This window comes from Manis pentadactyla, chromosome 2, assembly GCF_030020395.1.
Source record: "Manis pentadactyla isolate mManPen7 chromosome 2, mManPen7.hap1, whole genome shotgun sequence".
In the NCBI taxonomy this organism is placed as follows: Eukaryota; Metazoa; Chordata; class Mammalia; order Pholidota; family Manidae; genus Manis; species Manis pentadactyla.
Window position 1 is genome coordinate 172,854,878 of NC_080020.1, and position 24,791 is coordinate 172,879,668.

Sequence of the window (24,791 nt, forward strand, 5' to 3'; positions counted from 1 at the left end):
TATTTTAGGCTCATAATTAATACAAAAATGAAAACCTTTAGAAACACATCTTTGCACTCATATAAGTGTTCTTTCCTTTAAATAAATTTCTAAGAGTGTAATTACTGGGCCAAATAATATATATACGTTTTAAAGTTTTTCATGGATATTGCCAGAATGCCCTCCATGGAGTTTGTACTTTCAGCAATAGAATAGGAGATTATTCAGCAGTAGGATAGGAGATTATTCAGTTTCCCCCAAAACCCTTGTCAGCATAAAGTATCAGCAATCTTTTTGGTTTTTTAAAATTTTTGCTTGTTTCATAGACAGAAAACATCATTTTAGTAAGTTTTACTGTATAATACTGGATACACAAAAAAGACCAAATGAGGAATGTATGTCTCAACAGACTACACTGCCTTAAATTGTCTCAGTAGCTTCAGGGGAGTCCTGTTAGGGGGTACAAAGCCTTTTGTTGGTGTCTCAAGTCTATTTCTTTAGCTGCCAATTAGGAAGAGATATAAGTAGAACGAGGTGTCTTTGAGTCTGTCAGGATTTGGGACATACTTAGACAACAGTACTTTTCACAGCATGAGGTTAGCTGTGCAGCTGTCTGCCTCCTCACTGACTTAGGAGCTTCAGAGTGGCAGGGAGGGTGACTCACACACTTTCTTTTTCCTTATTTTTTACTATGGTGAAATACAAATAACATAACACCATATTAACTTTTATTAAGTGTACAGTCCTGTGTTATAAATACATTCATAATATTGTGCAACTATCAACACCATCCTTCTCCTGAACTCTTTTCACCTTGTAAAATTGACACCCTATACCCATTAAAACCCCCATTTCCCTCAACCCCGGCCACTGGCCACCACCATTCTACTCTCTGTCTCTACAGTTTTGAGTAGTCTAAGTACCTCCTGTAAGCGGAATCAGATAGTATTGTCTGTCTGTGACTGTCTTATTTCACTTAGCATGGTGTCCTCAAGGTTCATCCATGTGGTAGCATATGTCAGAATTTCCTTCCTTTTCACACAGTGTAAGAAATAAACATGTTTTAAGCCACTAAGGTATGGAGTTCTCAGTTATTGTGTCATAACAAAGCCTGTCCTGACTAGTATAGCAATAGCCAAAGAATAAGAACTTATCTAGAAAAGCTCCTAGTGGTAGCTTTGTCATAAACATTGCAGAGGTTACCTGTGGACATCTTGCTTTGTCAACTAGGACCTTGTAGGCTCATGTTCCTTTCTTTCTAAAGATACTTACCTGGAAATTACAAGGTGACCACAATTTAAGATGAGCTACAGAATCGTGATGACACCACAGACAAGTTGCATAAACCCAGTAAATCTGAGGTGTTGGGTTTTGAGTCTGAAAAAAGATCAGTTTGGTGGATATGTAAGGGAGAGGCAACATGAGGGGGAATGGCTCGCACAAAGGGTTGAAGGAAGGCCCTCCATCTTCCTTTCTGCACCTAATGCTCATTCAGCCACACTCTACCCAGACTCAGTTCTGCTCTCTTACTCCATAAGACAGGTCACAATGCTGGTACTCTGGACTCACCAATTTTAGAAATGCTGATAATAGTTGCAGTGGGCATGAATTTCTCTCCAAACACAGGTACAAAAAGTATTACTTTACTTTTATAAATCCAATTAACCTGGTTTTGGAGCTCCCAATAACTTCAGGGGGAAAATATTCTCTCAGCCATCCTGAGGGTTGCCATTCTTTTCCCTAGAACTGGACATGAATTCAGGGGACTCAAGTGGATCCCAGCAAAGGTCAGAAGAGTCTCTGGTCCCACAATTGCTGATGAGAAGCTCATCATCTGAGCCCACAGACAGAGGGTAGGCAGTCCACCCTTCCACACCAAAGCATGAGCACACTCCCACATAATCCCCAGGGCCATGACTGTCTCCAGTACCCATACAGTCCATCCCACCAGAGCTTTCTCACTTCTGGAGAAGCTGCATGGAAGCAGGACACAGGTCTACATCACTAAGAGAATAAAATAGCCATCCCTACCCTCACCTCATGGAAAGGCCACTTCTGCCTTCACATTTCTTATAGAGGAAGCAATAGGAGCTTTGCTATCACACAAGATTAAACATGCCTTAAAAGTAGAGTGCTGAGAATGGGTACCAAGTCTTTGCACTCTTGGGCCTGTAGGGGAGAGGTCCGGTGAATCCATTTGAAGCTGGCTAGAACCAGGCCTGAGCTTTCCCCATGAGTTCCCTTCCTCAGCCTCTGACCACAGAGGTATAATCAGCCTCTTCAACATTTATCCTTCAGAGAGTCCCTGGAGTGAACCTCAGCTGGGAGGGTTTTATTCCCAGCCTCCTGGATTCGAAGGACTTCCTTGAATTTAGTGGTAGCATGTTGGTCTCTGGACCAAGCATCCGTTGCTAATTCCTCCTGCCCCAGGCATGGCTCCACCTGCAGGTGGTCAAAGCCTTGAGCTTATGGTTTAGCACAGCCAAGTCTCAAGAGTCCATGAGAGGAGTGCCAACTCTGACAAAAAATGAGGAGTGCCATACCAACCAGCGGGCAGGTCCAGGATTCATCTGTAGCCCTAAACCTTGGGCCCAGTGTGTCTAGGCAAACTCTAGTTCCATAGACTGGGAACACTTGGAAAAGAAAGAGGAAGAGAGTTCTTGACTTACACTTTTTTTCCCACAGGGCCTGGAGCAGTCCTCTGAGCCTGACCTGTTATCTGGGCCCTCCCAACCCCACCTGGCCCCATCTAACAACCTCAGAGAGCTAGATCATTCCTTCTGTTGCTTGCCTTACCTTACCTCAACCAGGACCTGGTGTTTTACATCAATCCATATGGACCTCTTTGGAACCATACCTGCTGTCTACTGGCCATGTCAAATTGCCATGTCATGGAGAAGCTCCACCAAGAATTTAAAAACTGCAGAGCTATTTCTTATTGCTTTATTGCCATTTTTTCCCTCCAGTTGGTGTTGAAAGCTCCAACCTTGCCTCTGCTACATCCAAAAACTCAAGTCTTATCCCCACTTCCTAGACACAGGATCTGTGCATACAGTTGACCAAGACACTCAGTTATAGCCATGATTTCCCTCCTTTGACAGGGACATGGTAGCCAGGAGTATCAGGGCCCATCAGATGCTGAAAGGCATTCTGCCATCACTGAGGCCATCGGTCAACTAGTGGGGCTGCTGGGAAAAGGGAGGGAGCTGGGGACTCCAGGGAAAGGAAGTGAGCCTGCCTCCTGTTGAGTGGTGGCCAGTGGTGCGAGAGCTCACCTGCCTAATAAGACACAACAGTGAGCCTCTGTTTCTGCCTCTATTTCCAGCACCACCCTGTGGGTAGAAGCAAACCACAGGTTAGGGGTGACAAGCGAAGAGTTGGTTTATGGGCCAGAGAGGAATTTAAGAGTGAAAGCCAAAAAGTAGGCAACCTTTGGAGTCTGGAAGTAAACACAAGCTCCATCCCCACCCTTCCTCATGGCTGCTTTGAAGTGTGAAGCCAGGCAGATGTCTGACTGCCAGAATCCCAGTTCTCCCCACAGGAACTCTGCACCCTTCCTCAGCTCCCTTGTCCACAGCTCCACAGGCCAAAGATCATGCAACCAGCTATGCACAATGTTTCTTTGAGAGGTGGCTTCACATTCCTGTGCTATCACTCACTCTTGGGACTTGATCTTTGTACCAAAAGACAGCCCTCCCCATTTCATACCTATTTCCACCCTTTCTCATTTTTTCTGATATTCCTCATCCCATTTTCCTCCAACCAAACCACTGTCCAAGGACCAAAGGCCTCAAATCCACTGTGAACCAGCCCCTCCCCTTCTTGGGAAACTTCCTCTTCCCCTCGTCACTGAGAGCCCAGGCCCTCCAACATCTCCTCACTGCTCCTCTTCCCCCAAAATGGAGCAAACCCATAATGTCCAGAGAGTAAAGTGAGGGTAAACTTAAGAACATGGAGCCTTCCTCCATTCCCACATAGGACTAAGAAAGTCACTAAGATCAGACACATTTGGGGATTATAAAAACCAAAGCCCTACTTCCTAAAGCCTGGACACCAGCAGCTAAGATCCGGCCAGAGATGACCCAGGACAGGACGTCTGTGTGGAAGGACTCCTACAGAGAATGGGGCCTAAAGTGATTGCCTGTGTCATGGTTATCCTATAGTTAAGTTATATGATTATGGCATAATAAGACAGTTTTTACAATAACAACCTCTACCAGTATAGATAGTATTTTATCATTTATATGTTTTCTCATTTAATCCTTGCAACATCCCTGAGGTAGGTTTTATTATCCCCACTTTACAGATGAGTAAAGCAATGTTCCTAGATTAGATTACTTGCTGAAGATCATACACTTATCAGTGGCAAAACCACTGATAATTCCAAACTCAAGGGACTTTTTTGAGTAGTTCACAGGCTGCTGCCAAGGAAAGGAGAGCTGAAAACTTCACCTGGGATGGGCTGGATCATTCATCAGAGCTCAAAGACCGGAACTGAGCAGGAGAAGCCTAGAGCATCTGGGAGTTACAAGGCAGGAGTTTGGTAAGGGTTGACAGTGTCTTCAAATATGTACAAAGCCCATGTTCCAGGAACTGGAGAAACAAGACAATGTCCAGCAGCCACAGATCCAGGGGCTTCCAGACGACATCCAGCAACCCCAGGTCCAGAGGCCTCCAGACGACATCCAGCAGCCACAGGTCCAGGGGCCTCCAGACAACATCCAGCAGCCACAGGTCCAGGGGCCTCCAGATGACATCCAGCAGCCGCAGGTCCAGGGGCCTCCAGACGACATCCAGCAGCCGCAGGTCCAGTGGCCTCCAGATAACAACCAGCAGCTACAGGTCCAGAGGCCAGCCACAGGGCAGGGATGGCAGGGCAGGAAGAGCTACTACTGAGAAGCAGCATCTCAGCCTGACCCCATGGTGACTGTGGGGCAGTGGTCCTTTTACTTTGTTAAGGCCTTGAGAATATGAAGAAAACCGTAAAACCTCTCCCCAGAAAAACACAGACACACATTTACCGATGACATTTTGCATACGATTTCAGGGAGTCCATGGACCCTAATGGAGAACTCCTGCTTTAGGACAAAGGTGTCAACCTAAGTGAAGTCATTGATACAAACCTGTCTTACGTAGTTTGTGTTTTCTATGACTGTTTCCCTTTTGTCATCCCCTAATATTTAGATTGTTGTGAAGTTTATTTTTAATGGGAGCCAAGGAAAGGGAGCCCAGCCTATACTCCAGCCAGAGAAAGTAACTGTGCATGGCAGTGGTGGCATCCAGGAGGCAAAAACAGAAAGCTGGGGTCACATGCACCACTGTCCTTCCCACCCAGAAGGTCACTTCAGGAGTTTTTCTCTACTCAACAGAAATGCTATGGTTGGTGATGGGAACAGGGCAGTGGTGTGCTCCCGTATGGAAAGGAAAGCCAATCCTTCTCTGGCGGCAGAGTCTGAAACCCTACAGGCAATGCCCCCTTTCCAGCCTCTCCCCTCCTGACCCCCATGAATACACTGAGCATTGGAACAGTCATTCTTACACATGCAGCCAGGTCTCCTATGAACCCCCATGTATTTACACACTCTTTTATGGAAGGACAACTAGGATTAGGGAGACCTCAGGCCAGAGATTCCACATTGGAACACAGGGATCATGCACTCCCCCCAGAGAATCAGATGAACTGGGAGAATCGGCAAAAGAGCTCAGTACACATTAGCCCCCAACCACCTTCGGGCCTCCTCCTCTGGCCAGGGCCCAACCAGAAGGCAAAGTCATAGCTATGTCCTGTGCCCCATCCCCAAACTAATGGGCCCAAGATAATGGTGCCAGGGCTGAAGGAGTCACAGGGGTTCAGAGGGCAGGGGTGGGAAAAGTCCTGATTCACTGCAGAGAGCAGCTCTGATCTCTCATGGGAATCAGGAAATCAAGCAAAGGCTTGTCCCCAAGCCCATCCGGACCCAGAGAAGGCAGACACTGAAGTCCAACTGATCGCTCAAAGACCAAAGAGAACTCAGAGGCCAGGACGGTGTTCCAGGCCCAGCAACTCCAGCCTCTCAGTGGCCATTCCATTGCAGAGGTCACTTGTACACTGGTGGTCATTTGCCCTAAATGGATGTTTCATCACATGTGGCTAGAGGAGCCCCAGTTAGCCGAATGTGGGCTGGGCTCGGGCAAGGATCAAGCAGGAAAGGCGGAGGGAAGCCCCCAAAGCCACTGGCCCTCTTGGCCAGTGCCAGGGGCAACCGCTCATCTTCAGGAGATGGGGAGGGAGGGTCCTGGCTGTAGCTTGTGGTCCCAGATGCCGGAGCCCCTAGGTCCAAGCCCACCTTGTCTCTAGCCAGAAGTTCCCTCCGTCGCCGTTGCTGCTGACGCCGACCAATGAGGAGGAGAGCCAGCGATGCTGCAAGAACCCCCAGGAAGAAGCCGACCAGCCCAGCCCCCACTGTGTGGGCCTGACTTGGGGCACCCCGCTGGCTGCTCCACACCAAACTGTAAGCAGCCACCACGCGGGCCGCACCCCCTTCCTGACATTCACAGGCATAAGCCCCCATGGCCCCTGGGGTCACCACCACCTCCAGCCCATCCCGCCGGGGGGTGAGTGGAGTCACTCCACCAGGCTGGTGCCACACACAGGATGCCCACGCTGAGCTCGGGGAGCATGGCAAGACCACGTGCGCAGAGGCAGCCACGGGAACTTCAAACACCACTGCGTGTTCTGCAAAGAGAGAGCAAAGGCTCAGAAGACAGTGCTGCTGCAGGGTGGGGGCATGACGTAGAGAAGTGCGGGGTGACATCAGTTATGAGAAGGGGGTTCGCAAAGAGGCTAAGGCCCTGGGTCACCGGTTGCCATATCTTCTAGGATCTAAGTTTGAAAGTGGGTCCAAACTGGACAACATTCTAGCCCTTCCCACCCACTCCACCCCAATTTCCCTAAACCATACAGACCTCCGGGCTCTTTGGGACACAAAGAAGAGACATCCGCTGACTCTATGTCTTGGGCCAGCCTATAAAGAAGAGAATACTTGGTAAAGCCAGGGTCAACATTCCCGTCCGCCTTCCTCAGGACCACCAACCATTCACTCACCCCTTACAACTCCCACCAGCTCATGCATCATTCCAGGAATCAGTCAACATTCTCTTCCTCACTAAATTTTTCCTCAATATCTTATCCTCCTCATGATATTTGCCATGACAACTGTCAGATTCTACACATATTTTTAGCAGACCATAGATTTGCACTAGGCTTGTGACAAAGATGTTTGGTGGGCTGCTTTAAAAGGAGCAGGTGAACCTTCCAGGAAATGTAGGTGGCTGCCCTAAACCATGAAATTTCTCTGGAAAACATTAAATCTGCCATTTTTTCCCTGCTAAGAGAAAAAGAAAACTTCTTTCCTGTAAGAGCTACCAAAATTCCATGAGGGTCAGTGAGGTGACTTTGTTTCATAAAAGCTGTTCGTCTCTAGGTGGGAACTCTCTCTCTTCTACTGTTGCTATCTACTGGCTTCTAACAGATCTGTTTCAAATCACACAGTCTTGGTATTTCCGGATTGGGTGGACTGTGTCTGACAGAGGGACACTGGACAGACTGCTCACCCTGATCTCCCTGGTAGCCCTACCTGGAGGAGGGAGGCAGTGAGAACTCCACTGGGCTGTCAGTGAAGACAGGTGCAGGTTCAGTGTAAACACACAAAAGCCTCACCCACAGACAGGCTCCATTCAAGTATGGACTCCTTCAACATGAATTGAGGCCCCTGACATGAGCTCAAGACTGGTATGGATACATTAAAATCTCCTGGATGAAACCAAGGTTACTTAGTCTAGCTGAGAGTGGGGAACCAGGAAGACCATATGTGCAACTCTAGCCTCATTGTCTGTGTAACTTCACAATGTTTTTTTCCCTTATATGAGTTGAGGTAGGAAAGGTAATATGCATAAAAGTACCATCTTGGTAGTTTCTTGTATTACCAAGAAATACACTGGCATGTACACATACCCCACATCCCTCCTACACATGTATCTTAAGGGAACCCTGAGGCTCAAGCACATGAAAAACGATACCAAAAAAAAAAAATTTTTTATTTCAGTGGATAGTAAAACAATAAAGAAAGAATAAAACATTTATTTTTGCCTAATAGATGTTTAAAAGTTCTCCCAAGAGAAACTAAAAGACCAGGTCAAAGTTCTTAACCAAAAATTAATTCCCAAAACAAGCACTTTCACTGATAAAAAATTTATAACCTTGGAATTCAGTAATATATACAAATATACTGTAAATTAACTGGGCTCCAAATTAGGAAATTTCAATGTCAGTTTGAAAAAATACATTCCAAACAATCAATTAAGAATGCTTCATTGAAGGGAATTTCAAAGATTAAAAGACTTAAACCACATATTAGTCAATTACAATTTACAATTGATGAATATTATTTGGATCCTGGCTTGAGCAAATTATTAAGTATATGCAACTAAGAAAATTGGAACCTTGACAGGATGTTTCATGACATTAAGAAGTTGCTTTGGTATGATAATGATAATACGGTTATGTGTTTTTAAAAGCCCTTCTGTGTTAGAGATATACGTGGAAAGATTTGTGGATGAAGTGATATGATAAGTTTGACATTTGCTTTAAAATAATTGGGAGTGAATATTAATGAAGCAAGAGTGGTCAGAAGTTGGTGGTTGATGAAGCTGAGTGATAAGATAACGGGAATTCATTATACTATTCTATTTGAATGTTTGAAATTTCTTAAATTTCTTACAATAAAATGTTTTTAAGAGAGTCCTCTTCTGGTAGGGATACACACTGAAACGTATGAGATGAACATGATATCAGGGATTTGCTTCAATATGGCATATGACTTCAAGCTAGCTGCTACGTGGGAAAGGGATGGTAGGATCCCACACCAATTATACCAATCAGAAGGTTATTACAGTAATCCAGTTAAAAGATGATGATGACTTGGACTAGGGCGATTACAGTTAAGATGGAAGAGATGGAGAAAGGAGGCTATGGGCTGAGGATATGACAGACAGCTAGAGTATGTACAAACTGCAATACAATGTAGGCGATGAGATGAGGAAAACCAGAGGAGGAGCATGTGAAGGAAAGAGGAAAAACATGCACGCTAAAACCTGGTAAGCTGTGAAGCATCCAGAGGGAATATCAAGTAGGTAATTTGATAGGGAATTCTGTAGCCCTGTGACTGTCACCAGCACTTCACTGGTATTGAAAATAATGGGAATGAAATCGCTCTGGGTGGGCCAGAGCCCTGGGACAACAGGCAAGAGACCAATGTAGCCACACTTACCCTCCATGCTCTCCAGCAGTGGCCACACATGCATCTAGCTGGAAGCTCCAGGCACAGACAGGGTCTTGGGCCAGAATGCACTCTGAGCAGCTCTGGAGACGGCCACAGTTAGTTGTGTTTACTTGTGTCACCTCAGTACCGGAGCCAACCAGGAGCCAGTTCTACAGAAATAGAGAGAGGGGATGAATGTGCTAGATCTCCCAGACCTCAGGGTCACAAACTAGCTCTGGGCTCAGATGTCTCCCCACCAGATGGTCCCATATCTACAACTCACTTGATAAAATTTCATAGTCTCAACTGGCTGTGGCTCTGGGAATAAGGCCAGATCCTCGAGGACACTGAGATGGGCTCCAATCTGCACTGCTCGATGGAGATGTCCATCCTCTAGGAAGCAGGCAAAGGGCAAGACATAATGACATAACTGAACCAGTGCCTCGGACTCTGATATCTGTGTGATTAGGACCCTCTCTGTGATGAGAGCATGTGTGCACTGGATGGGCATCTTGCTTGACTATTAAACATACCTGTCCCCAGGTAAAGCACGTCATACTCTTTTCCTGAGAGACTGGTCACCCTGTGGGCCACAAGTCTGAGATAGGCTGTATCCGTGGTGACCAGCAGGGGGTGGTTGTTAGCTGGAAGCACTGGCCCATCCATGAGTGGGTGGTCCCGGATGAAGGTGAGCACACGGTCAGGCAGGGAGAGCGATGATGCAAACTGCTGGAGCTTCATGTTGTTGGCAATGCACTGGAGGAAACAGGATGAGCAAACAAGTTGCCCAGGGGCAGGAAGTATCCATGACACTTAGGTGGGCTCTAGACCTAAGGCAGCGATTAAGGCGTGGGGCAAAGAGCTGCCCAGCCCATTCACCTCTCCAGGTCTGGGCTGGGGTACATCATTGTGCATGACAGGCAGTCCCCTGTTGCAGTCATGCTTCAGCTCTCTGAAGGGACCATTCAGCACTGTCCGAATGTCTTGTGGTTGGAAGGCACAGACAGAAGAGATGGCAGCTCCCTCCCTGAAAGAGTCACAGGTTGGAGCCAGATATTTGGAGGGAACTAGGAGTCAGCAGCTCATCCCCTGGTAAATGAGATGACCCCTGAGCAATGCACAGGGAGCCATGAAGCCTGCTCCAGAACAGAGGAAACAGGGCTCCAGGTGGAGTCCACCCCCTCTGGAGGACACAGCTCTGACACTGCAGCACCCCCAGAGGCCCCCCCACCCTGGAGCTCTCCTCCACACCAGGACCCCCTCACCACTGGGAGGAAAAGATGCCATAAAAGATGGGGGTCCCCGATCCATGCTCAGGTCGAAGAATGGCCATGTCCTGCAGGACACTGGAGGCCCGGCCATGCTCAGGCCCTGGACACAGCAGGTCAGCCTTCAGAAACGTTGTCCACCTCTGCTGGAGGGTCTTCCGGCCCCCAAGATCCCCCTGGGGTGACAAGCACATGGGAAGTTCTTTTTAGAAGACCAATATTGGGGAAGACATGTGGACACCAATACAAGTCTCCCCCTGACTTGAGGGGGAGAGAGACAGATGCATAGGAATGCAAAGACAGATGGGAGACAGATGCATAGGAATGCAAAGACAGAGACATAGGGTAGCTGCAGGGCATAATGAGACATAAAGTGGAGGGGGCACACTAAGAGTGACAGCCACAAAGTTCACTGTGCACTTACAAAGTATTGTACTAAGCACTACGTAAGTTATGGCATTCAGCCCTCAAAACAACCCCTACAGCTAATTAATATCCTCATCTTACAGAGGAGGGTCAAAGATGCTAAATCTGCCCTGTGCCACAGAGGCAGTAAGTGATGGAGCCGGGACTTGAACTCAGACCTCCCAACAGTTCTTGCCTTTCACCTTTACACTAGCCCACATCCCGGTCATAGGGGTAATTTCGGGGGTCAAAGAGGCCAGTGCCCTTTCCCCACACTCCCAAGCCCCAGAAAAGTGAAGGCATAGGAGAAAAGGAGACAGGAGAATTGCAAAGACAGAGACCCAGAGAGGAAAGACAGGAGGACAGGCAGGGCCGGAGAGGACAGACAGCTGTGATCAGGGTCTCACCGCACACACACGGGCCACCCGTGGGACCTTAACGCGCTCGTACGAGTCAAACGTTCTAGACGTCTCCGTAAAGAAGAAGTAGACTTCATCATCTCCGTCTTCATCCCCCCACTCGGCTGGACTCAAGGCCTCGGCTGCAACAAAGGCTGGGGCTGGGAGAGACCGGTGGCCTCAGATCCCACAGACACAGCCTGGAGCCCCGCGGCCTCCACCTGTCCGTCCCGGGGGCATCCCTCCCCCTCTCCCCACCGTTAAGCCAGGAAGGCAAGGTCTCTGTCCGAATCCAGTCCTCAGCACGACCCACAGCCCGGGAGATAATTGGCTCCGTCCCCAGGTAGTTTTTCACAGTGGCAGCATAAAGGACCCCCCCTGCAGGGTGACAGGGAAGAGACAGGCTGTCAGGGACCCACCTAGGGGAGCAACAGGTCACAAGCAGGGCAGGGAATAAAGCCAGGCAGGAACTCTCAAGAGCTGAGCGCAGATTAAGTGCTGGGCACTAAGCACATGACAGACATCACTCACTTAAAATTAATGTAGAAACAAAGCAGGGAGCCAGTGTTAGGGGAAGACACAGTGTTAAGGCACCAGTAATGTGGAAGAAGGGAGAATAAAGGCTACATGCCTTGTGGAAATTAGACATTTTTGTTTGCTGATTTGTTTTTTTGTTATTTGGGAGCTTTCTCTATTCTCTAATGTGCTGAGACTGCAGGAAGGGCATCTGCTTTACAGCGCGTACCAAGCTGACTTACATTCTCCCACTTAAGTCAATGGTAAATGTCTGAAGGAACTGGTGCTCTTTCCCAATGCCAGTGAGTGTACACTGCCCTGGAACAGGACACAACTTCAGGGTAAACTCGAATTATTCGGGGAAATGATCAAAATACAGATTCCTGGGCCCAGCAATTCTCACTTGATAGATTTAGGGAGTGACTCAAGAACTGAGTTTCGAACAAGTAGCTGCCATTACCCTGGTGAAGGTGATCCAAGACCTCACTTTGAGGGACACCAGCCTTGGGGATGAACGATGTCCAACAGCCAGGGGCAGCAGTGAGGAACCAGTTCCTCTTGCTGTGGAATGGAGGGGCTGAGGTGCTCTCGGGATGGTGGGGATGGGAGAAGAGAGAAATCACAGACACTCTGGGAAGGAAGGGGAGGTGGAGCTCTATGGGCTGAAAACTACAGGCAGTCTGAGGAACACTGTCAAGGGCTCAGAAATGAGCAGGAGAAAACTATTCAGGCGGTAGCAGAAGGTCACCAACTCCTGGAGGAGTTGTGAGTGTCACAGGGACCCTGGAGAGAAGAGAGTGGCATTCTTTCACCACCTACTACACTGGGGCCCTGCCCCCATGAACTGCCATGTGAATCCAGAAGATAAATGTGTACTCAGAGACCAGGAGGCATGGACTAATAGACGTGTGGGGGTAATTCAAAGGAGGACTCAGCCACATCTAACTGGGGGAGCAGCATCTCAGAGGTGGCATGTAGCTGGGTCTGAAGAAAGAGGAATTTGCCAGGTAGAAGGACTTCAGGGAGGAAGACAGGCAAGTGGGGAAGAGCAGAGCCATGTTCAGGGGTGTGGGGCACTCCCTGTGGCTGCAGCTCAGAGGGGCACATGTTGCCAGGCAAGTGAGCAGAGATGAAGCTGGAGATGTAGAGATGAGTCTGCTCTGCCACGCCAGGGAATGTGGACTTTGTCTTCACGGTAGGAATAAAACTGCAGAGATTTTCTTGAGAAGAGTGACATAATTAGTTTTGGTTTTGAAGAAGATAATGCCAGTTAAAAGGCCATTCACACAGTCCAGGCAGTGGAGGGCCTGAACTGAAGCAGCACAGAAGGAATAAAGGGGCTGGATTTGGGAGACATTTCTAAGGCAGAAGCCATTAACAAGATTTGAAAATCAATTCAATATGGGACATAAAAGAATGGAATAAAATAATGTTTCTAAGTTTTCCAGCTTATAAGATGGATAGCAGATGGTAATATGAACAAAGCCAGGACATGACAGAAGGCCCATAAAGGAAAGGAGGTGGTTGGAGAGGAAGAGAGTTCAGGTGTTGGACATGCTAAGGTTTAAGTGCCTCCAGGACATCTGGTTGGAGGTTCTGGAAGGCAATCAAATGGAAGGATCTGGGCAGCAGGACCAGTCAGGTAACTCGGGAGTCATGCTTAAGTCATGACATGAATGTGACAGCCAGGGAGAAAGGGGCAGTGAGAAGAGAGCCCTCGTACATCACCAATTAACAGAGAAGCTACTGAAGACGACTGCAAAGATCAAGTCAGAGAGGCTGGAGAAGTAAGCAAGGCCGGTGGGCTGGAAGCTGGAGCGTGGAAACCCCAGCAAGAGCCATGGGGGCTCACACTACTGGAGGCAGCAGTACTGAGCAGAGCCACTGTGAAGCACCATCACCCTGGGGCCACAGATTCTCAAACGAAGCTGCCCAGTCTCAGGCACTGGAAAGGTAACCACTACTGAAACAGTTCATGCAGAACCAAAAAGGATCAGGAGCCTTCTGAGGACAGCAGTGGAAGGTTAGAAATGCCCTGTGGGGAGACTATTCTGTGTCGTGAGATTGTAAAAAGAATCCAAGTGTTTTGGAGCCAGAAAGGTGTAGCTTTGGATCCTGAGTACTTTTTAGTCGTATGATCTCTGTTAACCTTCCTAAGCCTCAGGTTCCTCACACACGGAATGGAGATAACACCACCTTCCTCTCAGAGCAGTGAAGAGAGTTAAATGAGGTAACAAATACAGAGGCCCAAGTAGGGCCTGGCACACGGCTGGCATTCAATACATGTAAGTCGCAGCTTCTTAAGGAACCTCAAGGGGCCACGCCTGGTTTGTTGCCAGAAGGTGGGAGGCACCATGAAATGGCACCCCATTCCCTTCTGGAGTATTTCAGGAGGGAGAAAACCAGGTGTGGGACACAGGTCCTGGCAACAATGGAACAGCCAATGAGCCAATCCTCTATACTTCCAAAGGGGGAAAAGTTGATACAGAAGCCAGAGTTGGAAAGAAAACTTTCCCTCAGCACATTGTTCACAAACACTCCAGATCCAAAACTGGCAGAAGCTGTGTCAAGGACTCCCTGAGACTGGAGGGAGATGTGGTGGAGGGGAGAGAGAGAGAATATTTGGGGAGCATGATTTGGGGGGTGGGGGGTGGCAACAATCATAAATATTCCAGAAACAGCAAATGACCACAGATAATGATGCAAGGACCCAGTGGTGGATGGAGGCAGATGGTCCCAAAGTTTTCTACAGGACCAATGAGGGCATCAGCAACTCTGGAGCCTAAAATGCTGATGAGCACAAGCACCCAGCATGGAATAGCAGAGAGTCACTGATGACACAGCAGGAGGGATCAGACACTGTGGGAGGAAGTAGCAGGGTTCCAGGAGCTCCAGGAACACCAAGGTGCCTGCAACACAGTCCTATGCACACACACAGAGGGGAAGGAACAGCAGCCATCACAGTCCTGAGGGCAGGAGTGCACAGGAGGACACAGGATCACCACATGTCCTAGATTCTCCAGAACAGCCTCAATTTCAAATATTCTGTGGTGCTGCTCACATTATAAAACAGCCCTGAATGTGCAATTGTTTAGCAAATTATTACTGAATGGATCAAGTCAGTAAACTTGAAAACACATTTGCTATTGGCAAAAGATGAGTGCCAAAAAGAGTGATGTCCACGGTGCTGAGTGCAGTGAACAAGCTGGTTAGAAAAAAACATGGGGTATAATTCAACTCTGTATTTTTAAAAACATGTAGAACATGTTTGCATAACTCTACAGTGTCAATGATGTTTCTATCTGACTAATGGAATTACAAGTGATTTTAATTTTCTGATTTCTACTTTTTTTGTATTCTGTTTTTGTAAGCATCTTTTATTCTTATAACCCCCAAAATTAAGATGTTTTCATTTTGGAAATATAAAAAAAAATCAAAAGCTCAAAAATCACAAAAGATGAGGAAAAATCAGTCAAAGAAAAATCACAATTATGTGTGGAAATAGATCTCTACTTGCCCAAAGTGAACATAGGCCTCCCAGATGTGTTAACAACTAACCCTGACAGGCTCAGATGCATGTCATGGCAGTGAATATTTCACTATACCCTGGGAGTTTCAATTTTTCACTCTGGTATCAAATGTTCATTTTTAAAGGTTTAAAATAGGAATTACCAATAAATAAGTAACCGGAATGTAATGTATAGCATAAGGAATATAGTCAAGTTATTGTAACAGCTTGGTAGGGTGATAGCTGGAACCTAGAATTATGTATATAAATGTTTTATCACTGTGTTGTACACTTGAAACTAATGTAATGTAATACTGTGCGTCAACTACCCTTCAATAAAAAAAATAATTATCTTAAAAAAAAAAATAGGAATTACCATTCATCAGCTTTAAAAAAAGAGGATTTTAAACATGCCCTGGACAAGCTTCCTCCATTCCCCTTTCCTCTCATGGTCAGGGCTTTACAGAATAATACATTGCTTCTACCCTAACATTCTCCATTTCTTTACCTAAGGATTAGGCTAGCTGGATACTGTTTGTTTTTTGTTTTTGTCAAGACAAAATATTTTTAATGATGGTTAGTTTAACTTTTCTTTACAATCTTGGTACTATGTAGCAAACATTACCACCCATCTATGGATACTGTTTTTTTAAACAGGATATAATTAGTTGGAGATACAGTGTTTATTCTGCCTTTTCCTCTGTTGGACATACAGTATTTCTGCAACTGCCTTGTTTCGGTGTGTGAATGCTAGTCTTGGGGCAGACACACCTGGCTTTAAGAGGTAGGCTTGGCCCCAAAATGCTGGCAGCACTGAGGGCATCTGGAACATTTACAGTGCGCCCTGGCAGATGCAGTAATTGCAAGATGCAACGAGACCAAAAGGAGAGGATGAAAAAACAGGATGGGTTACCAAAGAAAAAGGGCAAAAGCTCCCTCCAGCTCTTTTGGATAAAAGCTGTATTTATTATAGGATGTGATGACTGCCTGCCATCTCTAGCTTGGGTACCTGGATGAGTAATGGCACTATGCACTCAGAGGAGGGGACACTGGTTAGAGGAGTAGGCTTTGGGGAGGAGAGTGAAGAGGATGAGCTCAGTTTGGGACATGCTGATTTTGAGAATTTAAGTGGAAATATCTGGAATGTGGTCTGTAGCTCCAGATAATGTCTGGGTGGTATCAGAAGGCTATGGAAACAGAATCCACAGGGAGGGTTTGGAGAGCTTTGGAAGGCATCAGATTTGGGAGGCATCAGAATGCAGTGGAAACAGAAACTACAAAGCTGCTTAAAATCACAACTACATACAACAGAGAAGACAAGAGGATCTTAGGTAGAAGTCTAAGGAACTCCAATATTTAAAGAATGAGAGGAAGACAGAGACCCTACAAAGGAGACTAAATAGGAATTGCCAATGTTCTTGGACTAAGGTGAATGCTCTTGTAAAAATATCTACATTTTTCCAAATTGAAATAGTGCAAATAGAGACACTGAGATCATTTTGATAATTTTACCCAATTTCAGTACAGATAAGTGTGATATTTAAAGACAAGGTTTCTGAGGCTTTTTCTTAAAGAAATAAAAGCACCAATAAACATGAGAAAATTTGTTCAACCTCACTAACAGAGATGCAAATAAAAATATATCAAATTGGACTTTGGAAGAGGTCACTGTATGCTTATTAACTATATTACTCAGGAACTGACAAGGTTGCAATGAAACAAGGTTCTCTCATCACTGCTACTGGGGTTGACTGGGGAGCAATTTAGCCAAATCAATCAAGCACTATAAAAATATTTACATTCTTTGGCCCAGCAGCCTTACTTTTTAGATGAACTTATATGGAATTAATTCAAACAATTCATGTAGATGATTTACATAAACATTTACATAAAAGGATTTCTTCTGCAGCATTATTTATAAAAGCAATAATTTGTTTTAAAATTTGAATACATTATATGGGAATAATTAAATTGTACTATATTCATGTGATGGAAGAATATGCGACCACTAAAAATCATGTTTTGAATATTCAAACAATCTCTATGATGAGAAAATGCTCAGTATATGACATTAAGTGAAATATGCATGGTGATTCCAATTTATTATAAATTCACACACACCTACACACACACAGTAGAACATTATTTCCAAAATAATAACAGTGGTTACCTGATGATGACTGAATTACAAAGAAACTTTTCAATTTCTTCTTTATACATTTCCATACTTTCTCAATTTCCTACAATGCACATTGTAATTTTTATAATTTAAAATAAGAAATACTCCTGCTAATATTTTCTAATAATATTCTCATTACTAAAGCTCTTCTTCTTATTTCAAAATACTTCTATAATCCTTAAAGACATTTTTATAGACCCTAACTAGGTATTTTGGTTCTAGTTTTTACATAATGTTGCCACTATTATCTATACTGTTATTTTCAAACCAGAGGGGAGGCAGGGCATAATGGATCAACATTGAAAGCTCCAACTGAATACTGGTATTTATGACAGACCAAGAAAAAATTTAAGTTATAGCCCTCCAAGTAAGAGCTGCAGAGGAAAATTTATAATATTGGTATTGACTATGATTTGGATCTGAGACAGAAAGAGACATGGAGTTTCTATGTTAACTGTCTAAAGCTAGCCATTCTAAACTGCTAGAAAGTGATTTTGGATGACCCCATCAATTATCAACAGAATTTCTCTTTAAAAAGATTTGAAACCTTTTTGTAAAATGTTCTTCCTTTTTGAAAACATTCCTTGTCATACAATAATCTTATTTATGAACTGTGTATTCTTAAACCACATGCTAATGCAAATTCACTTTCTGATTCTAACACGAAGTACACACAGAAGGCTGAATGTACATAAAGATTACTGCTTAAAACAAAGAAAGTATGTTAACTGATTATCTTAGATTGTCATAATTGAGAAGTCATTTGGTTGATAAACAATTACATAGAATAAAAAGACATTCATTCACAACTGCTAAAACTGAGAAGTCCTTCTTAATGATCCCAAAGACTGGCTCCAAGTTTTGCCAAAGATGCTTGATAAAAATCCACAAAAAACTATTGACAGTTTAATTCAAATGTGTATGAGTATTAACAAGGTCTTATCAATTTCAACTGTAGATGTATGATAATGACAACCTACATATTCTATTTACTAGATATATCCTTTATGCTCATTTTCAAGAACTTACACTATTACTTTTCAGAAAAGTTAAGTCATTAACTGTGTGACTAAGAATGATTTCATTTGTATGATTTCATAGCTTTTAAGACTTTTCCTACAAAGTCATGCATAAGAAAAAAATTTCATTGTTACATCTGGTATCCCAATTCTTGTTTTTCATAAAATATTGTCTGAAAGTATAGGTAAAGATGTATTTTACAATGAAGTTCACAGAAAAAGTCAGTGAAGAAAGAAAAAACAGTGCGATCAATGATGCTGAGTCAACTGATCAGCTAGTTGGGAAAAATTCAGTTACATCCCCATCTCATGCCATTCATTAAAATACATTCCAAGTAAATCAAAGAGTTAAATATTTAGAAAAAAAAAAATTTTAAGAACAAAGTTTTTTATCTGCTGTCTAACTGAAGAAGAATTTAACTTTAAAAATACATAATCACAAAGGAAAAGATACAGATTAGAACACTAATATCCTATCTGATAATTGGCCCAGGAATATGAGCAGAGGATTTATCAAAGAGGAAATAAAAGTAAGTACTAAAACATGAAAAAATCATGTTCAACTTGACTAATAGCCAAAGAAATACAAATTAAAACAAGGTGCCATTTTTAGCCTTATTTAGTGAATGTTTTTGAAAATGACAATATTATTCTGATAAAATTTATGTGAGAAAAAAACACTCTCATTCACTACAATTTAGGGTGTAAATGGCACACCCTTTCTAAAAAACTCAATTAGCAACAGATAATGAGCCATAAAATGTTCACACCTTTTGGTACAGTAATCCATTTCCAAGAACCTTAAGGAGACAATATGAGATGAGGACAAAATTTAATGCACAAAAATGTCCATTATAGTATTATGGATAATAGCAAAAACTTTGAAGCCAACTAAATACACTTGGAAATAAAATTAATGTATATAAACAACTTGGAATTGTGTAAATTGTGAAGTGCTCACAGAATGAGTAGCATAATAGCCTTAAAAACTCTCTTCACAGAGGATTTTTAAATTATATAGAAATCCTATGATATAAAATTACAAGACAAAATTCAAAATTAAACCCATGTAGCATGATGTTTAGAAGTTTTATAATATACAACACTCACAAAATTCATATTAACCTGCTTATTTTACTCTATCATGAGAAAATGGCTGGATTCTCACCGAATTTGAAGGGTGCGGGCAGGGTAGTTTGACCTAAAATACAGGCTATGCAATTCACTTGTGGATGGCAAAGAATTGGGCAATCATTCTCCAAAAAGGTTTAGGCATAATCTATGACAGAACCATTCCACACTGAGCAACCATATATCTTGTTCAAAGGAAGTAACAACAGAATTTACTTAATAGTCATTACTGATTCCTCTGAGCAACAAAGGATTGGCAGCAAAATCTATGTGCATGAGTATATATGCCATGTGCACACCCACATCACAAAAGCTAGAAAAAAAATCCTAGCACAAGATCCATGCAGCTATCTATATTTAAATTAAAATTAAATAACATTTAAAATTCCTTCCTTCAGTCAAACTAGTCAGGGCTGTTGTTCTAGGGCTCAAGAGCCCCATGTAGCTGTTGGCTATCATGCTGGACAGCACAGATATAGAACATTTCCGTTGTCACACAAAGTTCTTTTGGACAGTGTGGTTCTACAGGATTTCTTATGTTCTTCTTTATACTTTTTCCAAGTTTATTACAATATGCATTGTAGTAGATTCCTCTTATACATAGAAAAAAAAACACTATGAGAAAAGAAAACAAGGTCAACAGAGGAAACACTCAGACTAGAGGTACAGAGGACACATCCTCTAGAGAGAACCTAAGGACTAATACTCTGGGAAAAGGAGGAGGACACAGGCACTCTGGGAAGAACAGGACAGGCTCAGAAGAAACATGGGAATAATAGACATTCTGAGGAAAGGAAGAAAGGCCAGAGAAATGCCAACAGCAGAGGTGGTGAGGTAGCAGTTACAGCAAGAAGTAAGGTTCTTGTCTCTCCCCACTCACCAGCCATTACAGCTGCTGACCGCTGAGCTGGCTCAAAAGGACATTTCCCCCGGCCACTCTCAAGTCTTTCAACCTGCCGGAAACTGGACACATCCTACAGACCAGAAGGGTGCAATGGGTTGAGGGGTGATGGGGTGGGTCATGGTGAGAATTACAAAGATGATCAGATAAAGGACAAGCCCAGTCCCCATTCATCTCCCATTCCTCCACTACCATCCTCATATTCCCAGTCTGCTCTTCATGCTTCCCCCACCCAATCCTGCATTTCCCATCTCTGCCATCCCTCTTTTCATCAATATATTCCTCTTCCCTCAATTACCAGTGCCCCAGTCCCCCAACATGCTCTGATGAAGGAACACCTCAGATGGCCCCTAGGAGACACTAAGAGGCTGAAGGCAGGTCTTTCCTCTGAAATGCTGCTGAATTGCAAGGTTTGCAACTGGCGGGAGAATGTGCTACAGGACAAAGAGAACCAGGGAAGAAAGTAGGCCTCCTGAGGGCTGAGCTCTTAGAAGAATTAAGTGAGGGCTGGTATAGAACCATCTGAGGCCCAGGGATCTAGAGGGAAAGGCCATCCTCCTCCTGCCCCAGCCCAGGGATAAAAGACAACACCAGAGTTAAGGATCCATGGAATGGGGGAAGGGAACCTGCAAAGTCAGTGAAGACCACTGGCTCAGGTCAGAATCTGAGGATTTGTTAAGTAACTGTGTTCCTCACCCAGGGACTGCAGAAGGACTGACCTGGCAGGAGTGAGGAATATTTCACCAGGGCCAACCAGAAGCTACCTTAGGTGGGCAGCTGACACTAAGAGAGGCTCCAAGATAACATCTACAAGTGGAAATCAGGGATGCTTTCAACCTAAGGTAGGAAAGTTAACTGTGGCCGGTTAGGAATCAAAGTTATGGCATAGACGCACCAGGCATGGTTAACAATTTAAGTGGACATTTGGTGTTGCTGAAGTCTGGTTGGTTGCTTTGATGGTAGTTGACTCCAACATAGATATAGATCCCCTGGGAGTAAGTATATACTGGTCCATTCTGACTGCTCATCTCTTTGGTATAGTTGGCAAACCAGGTTTTATTTTAAGGAGAGAGACTTGAAAAGGCCTGTTAAAATTAGATGTGGGCTGAGGTCCCCAAAATAGGAATACTGGGTCATGAGAGTCTTCCGGAATAGAGGACCCCACAGCAGCACAAGCACCTCACTTGTGTGGCAGTGGGAGCATCTGAGCCTGAGGAGAAAGACGGGAGTTCTGTGAGGGATCACCAACACGTGTGGGCACTCTGGCATAGAATTATACCTGCTGCGTGCCCTTCGCACCTCGCACCTAAACCAAGACAGTAACCTCCTTCTCTCTACCCTGTCTAGCCCCACCACCAATTTGCTCTATATATCTACCCCAAATTAATATTTCTAGAATATCAGTCACTGACTCGATAAATCTTTGAGCAGGAAAATGACAAAAGGGCTCACCATTGTCTGGAGTGCAAACTCTTCAGCCCAAATTACTTATTTTCTAATACTTCTCAAAATAAACTCTTTCTTCTAACCAAACCTGAACCACTTGTTATTCCTAGAAAAAAAATTGTGTTTTCCCATCTCAGTACCTGAGACTGCTCCCTAACACTTTCCCAGAGACTGACAAGATGAGCCTTTTCTCAGGTCTCATCCTCTTTAATCTTTATGCAGCATTTGATACTTTTGACTCACTCCCCTCCTTCAAATATTCTATTTCTTGATTCTCTTGGAACTCTGCCTTTCTGGGGTCCTTCCTCCTACTTATCATTTCTCTACCTCCTTTTGTTGTTTCTCTTTTCCTTTCTGGCATCTACCTGTCTATCCTAAGGACCCATCCTAAGTCCTTGTCACATATACTTCAAAGATCTCATTTATACTTACATTTCCAGGCATAGTTTCCATGCCTATCATTCCCAAACTCTAACCCATGTTTGCACATGACCACCATACTTTCTCACAGAGATGGCCTATCAACCCCACAAAGCTACATGTCAAATCTAATCCTCTTCCAGTTTCCCCAACTAACATTTTCATGTTATTTCAGTTTATAAACTTTGAACAAGTGAGCCTCCTATTAACTAGATACGTTATGGTTATTTTCTAGGTAAAGTAGATTTACTAGGGTCTGACAGGGGCAAGACCACACCACTGCATTCCCTATCTGACTGCACTGCACTGTCACTGTGGCTGTCAGCAGTCTCTCCACATCAGTTGTAGGGAAGGCAAGTCCCTGAAGCCAAAAGAGAGCTGGGTAAGGAAGGCACTCACTGAGCTGCAGAGTTGGAACACACCTTTTGGCCCTGGCCAAGAAGGGTACCAGACATATAAAGGATCTTCCCCATGTGGTTAGGAAGGAAAAACAAGCTAGTCCCTGTTTCATGAAACAGGTCAAATGTCACAAGAAACTGAAACCCGATTAAGTCTTCTATAATGCAGGCCGGTCTAAAGGGACAGCATGGTGGAGCAGGGCCAGACAAACCTGGATTTGGATCCTGACTGCCTCTGCCAGCTATATAATCCTAGCCATAGTCCCTAACTTTTCAGAACTTCCATTTCCTTGCCTGTAAAATGGAAATAAATAATACCTAAATATCATGATGTGGTGATGAGAATTAAACCCAACTGTGAATGTAAGGAACCGAGCACCAAGGCCACGGCAGAGCAGCTGCTTGGTTGAATGGGAGGTCTCACAGCCGTGGTTCTTGTTGTAAGTCTAACAGTTTTCTCTGTTAACTGCTGAAGCTCCCTCAACAAAGCAAACTAAAATATTTTCCTCCAGAGTCTGATGAGCTGTCACTGAAGGGCAACGCTCCACATTGTTGGAGCTGGTAAGTCCAGGGCTTGAACTTCCTTTTGTAAGAACCTTCATTTCTCCGAACAATCAACTCTGAGCAACTTGTACCTGGATCAGCTGGTCAGAGCTCTCAGCTAAGAGTTCTGCATAGTGTCAAAGTCATCAGCCTGGAACATGACAGGATCAGCACTAAGGATAAGGCAAGAACTTGCTCAAGAAGATGGAGGTTGCCAAGTAGCAGGATAAGACAGCTAGAGGCAGAAGAGAGCGCTCAGGAAGCCTAGAGGGCAGTCTCCGTTTGTGGCTTGAAGGGTTAACACAGCTCATTTTGGGGGGCTGTGCCCTATATTCTCCTGCAAACAAGCCTTGACCAAAGGAATCCCCTTCATTTCATGAGTCTGCTAGACAGGAGGGTTCAGAGAAAGAGCTGAAAGTCAGAGGAGTGTAGGACACAGATTCCTGGTTTCACTTTTAGTTGCTAAAGTTCCCTAAGAGTGGATAGGGGGTCCACATCACACCAATCCTGACAGCTGTGTCCAGAACAGAGTATTTACCTAACAACCATTAGAGTCCCACCTCAGAGAGCCAAGGAAGAACAGAAGGCCCTGGGAGACTAACTTGAAGTGATCATACTATCTATAAATCATGGCTCTTGTTTTCATATCTTTGGGCTTTTCACTGCAGACTGGAAAAAAGACAAATACGGTGAAGGCAGTTCCTCTGCTACTTTCTGAGCTTCACGAGAACTACCCTGACATTACCTGATGAGACACAGAGATTTTCAATGCCACCCTGAACTGAGAACCCTTCCAGGATGGGGGAGCTAGCCACACCCTAGGAGGGGGGTCTATCTTCCCCATTATGAAAAGGACTTGGCATAAGCCCAACTTCCCCCAAGGGCAGCCCAGAGGGACTGACTGGATAATCAAACACATACAACTTTAGCATGCTAAGCCAGAGATGTGGGAATGGTCTCTAACAAAGAGGGATTTGGAGGTATACACAGACTAGATCCAGGTGGCAAGAATTACTGCACATTGCAGAAGGCTCAGAACAAGATGTACAGTTCTCGATCAGGGTCAGGAAAGGGAGTCATTGCACTCATCCTATTGCTCTATGGAACAGAACGGGAAACCACTGAACACAAGGTCCTGTGAGGTTTCTGACTCATCCCAGTCAAAAGCTGGGATATGTGCTGTCACAAATTGCACTGCCAAAGGACCAATGACTAACTACTGGATAACTGATAGAAAAAGCTGAGGGTTCAAAAACATTAGGACCTTTCCTGAGATGTCACCAGTTCCAGGGACTTTTGAGGCCGTGACTAGCCCAGATGTGATAAGGGGTATAATGTTCCAAGCCTGCCTGCGTAGGAGAGTATGGAGATGCCTGGGGCT

General features: G+C 44.6%; 1 protein-coding gene across 4 annotated transcripts in view; it reads right to left on the bottom strand.

Moving 5' to 3' along the window:
- Positions 1-649: 649 nt before the first annotated feature.
- SEMA4F (ssemaphorin 4F) overlaps positions 650-24,791 on the bottom strand; it is a 28,227-nt gene continuing 4,085 nt past the window's right edge. For all 4 annotated transcript variants that reach the window (XM_036930677.2, XM_036930676.2, XM_036930679.2 and 1 more), the window contains 10 exons: positions 20,583-20,676; positions 11,608-11,727; positions 11,359-11,510; positions 10,544-10,722; positions 10,158-10,305; positions 9,812-10,034; positions 9,562-9,671; positions 9,288-9,448; positions 6,925-6,983; positions 650-6,694 (listed from right to left, as the gene is read on the bottom strand). In XM_036930677.2, the coding sequence (XP_036786572.2) occupies positions 6,084-6,694; positions 6,925-6,983; positions 9,288-9,448; positions 9,562-9,671; positions 9,812-10,034; positions 10,158-10,305; positions 10,544-10,722; positions 11,359-11,510; positions 11,608-11,727; positions 20,583-20,676 (1,857 nt within the window). In that variant the 3' untranslated portion in view covers positions 650-6,083. The remainder of the gene's footprint in view (positions 6,695-6,924; positions 6,984-9,287; positions 9,449-9,561; positions 9,672-9,811; positions 10,035-10,157; positions 10,306-10,543; positions 10,723-11,358; positions 11,511-11,607; positions 11,728-20,582; positions 20,677-24,791) is intronic.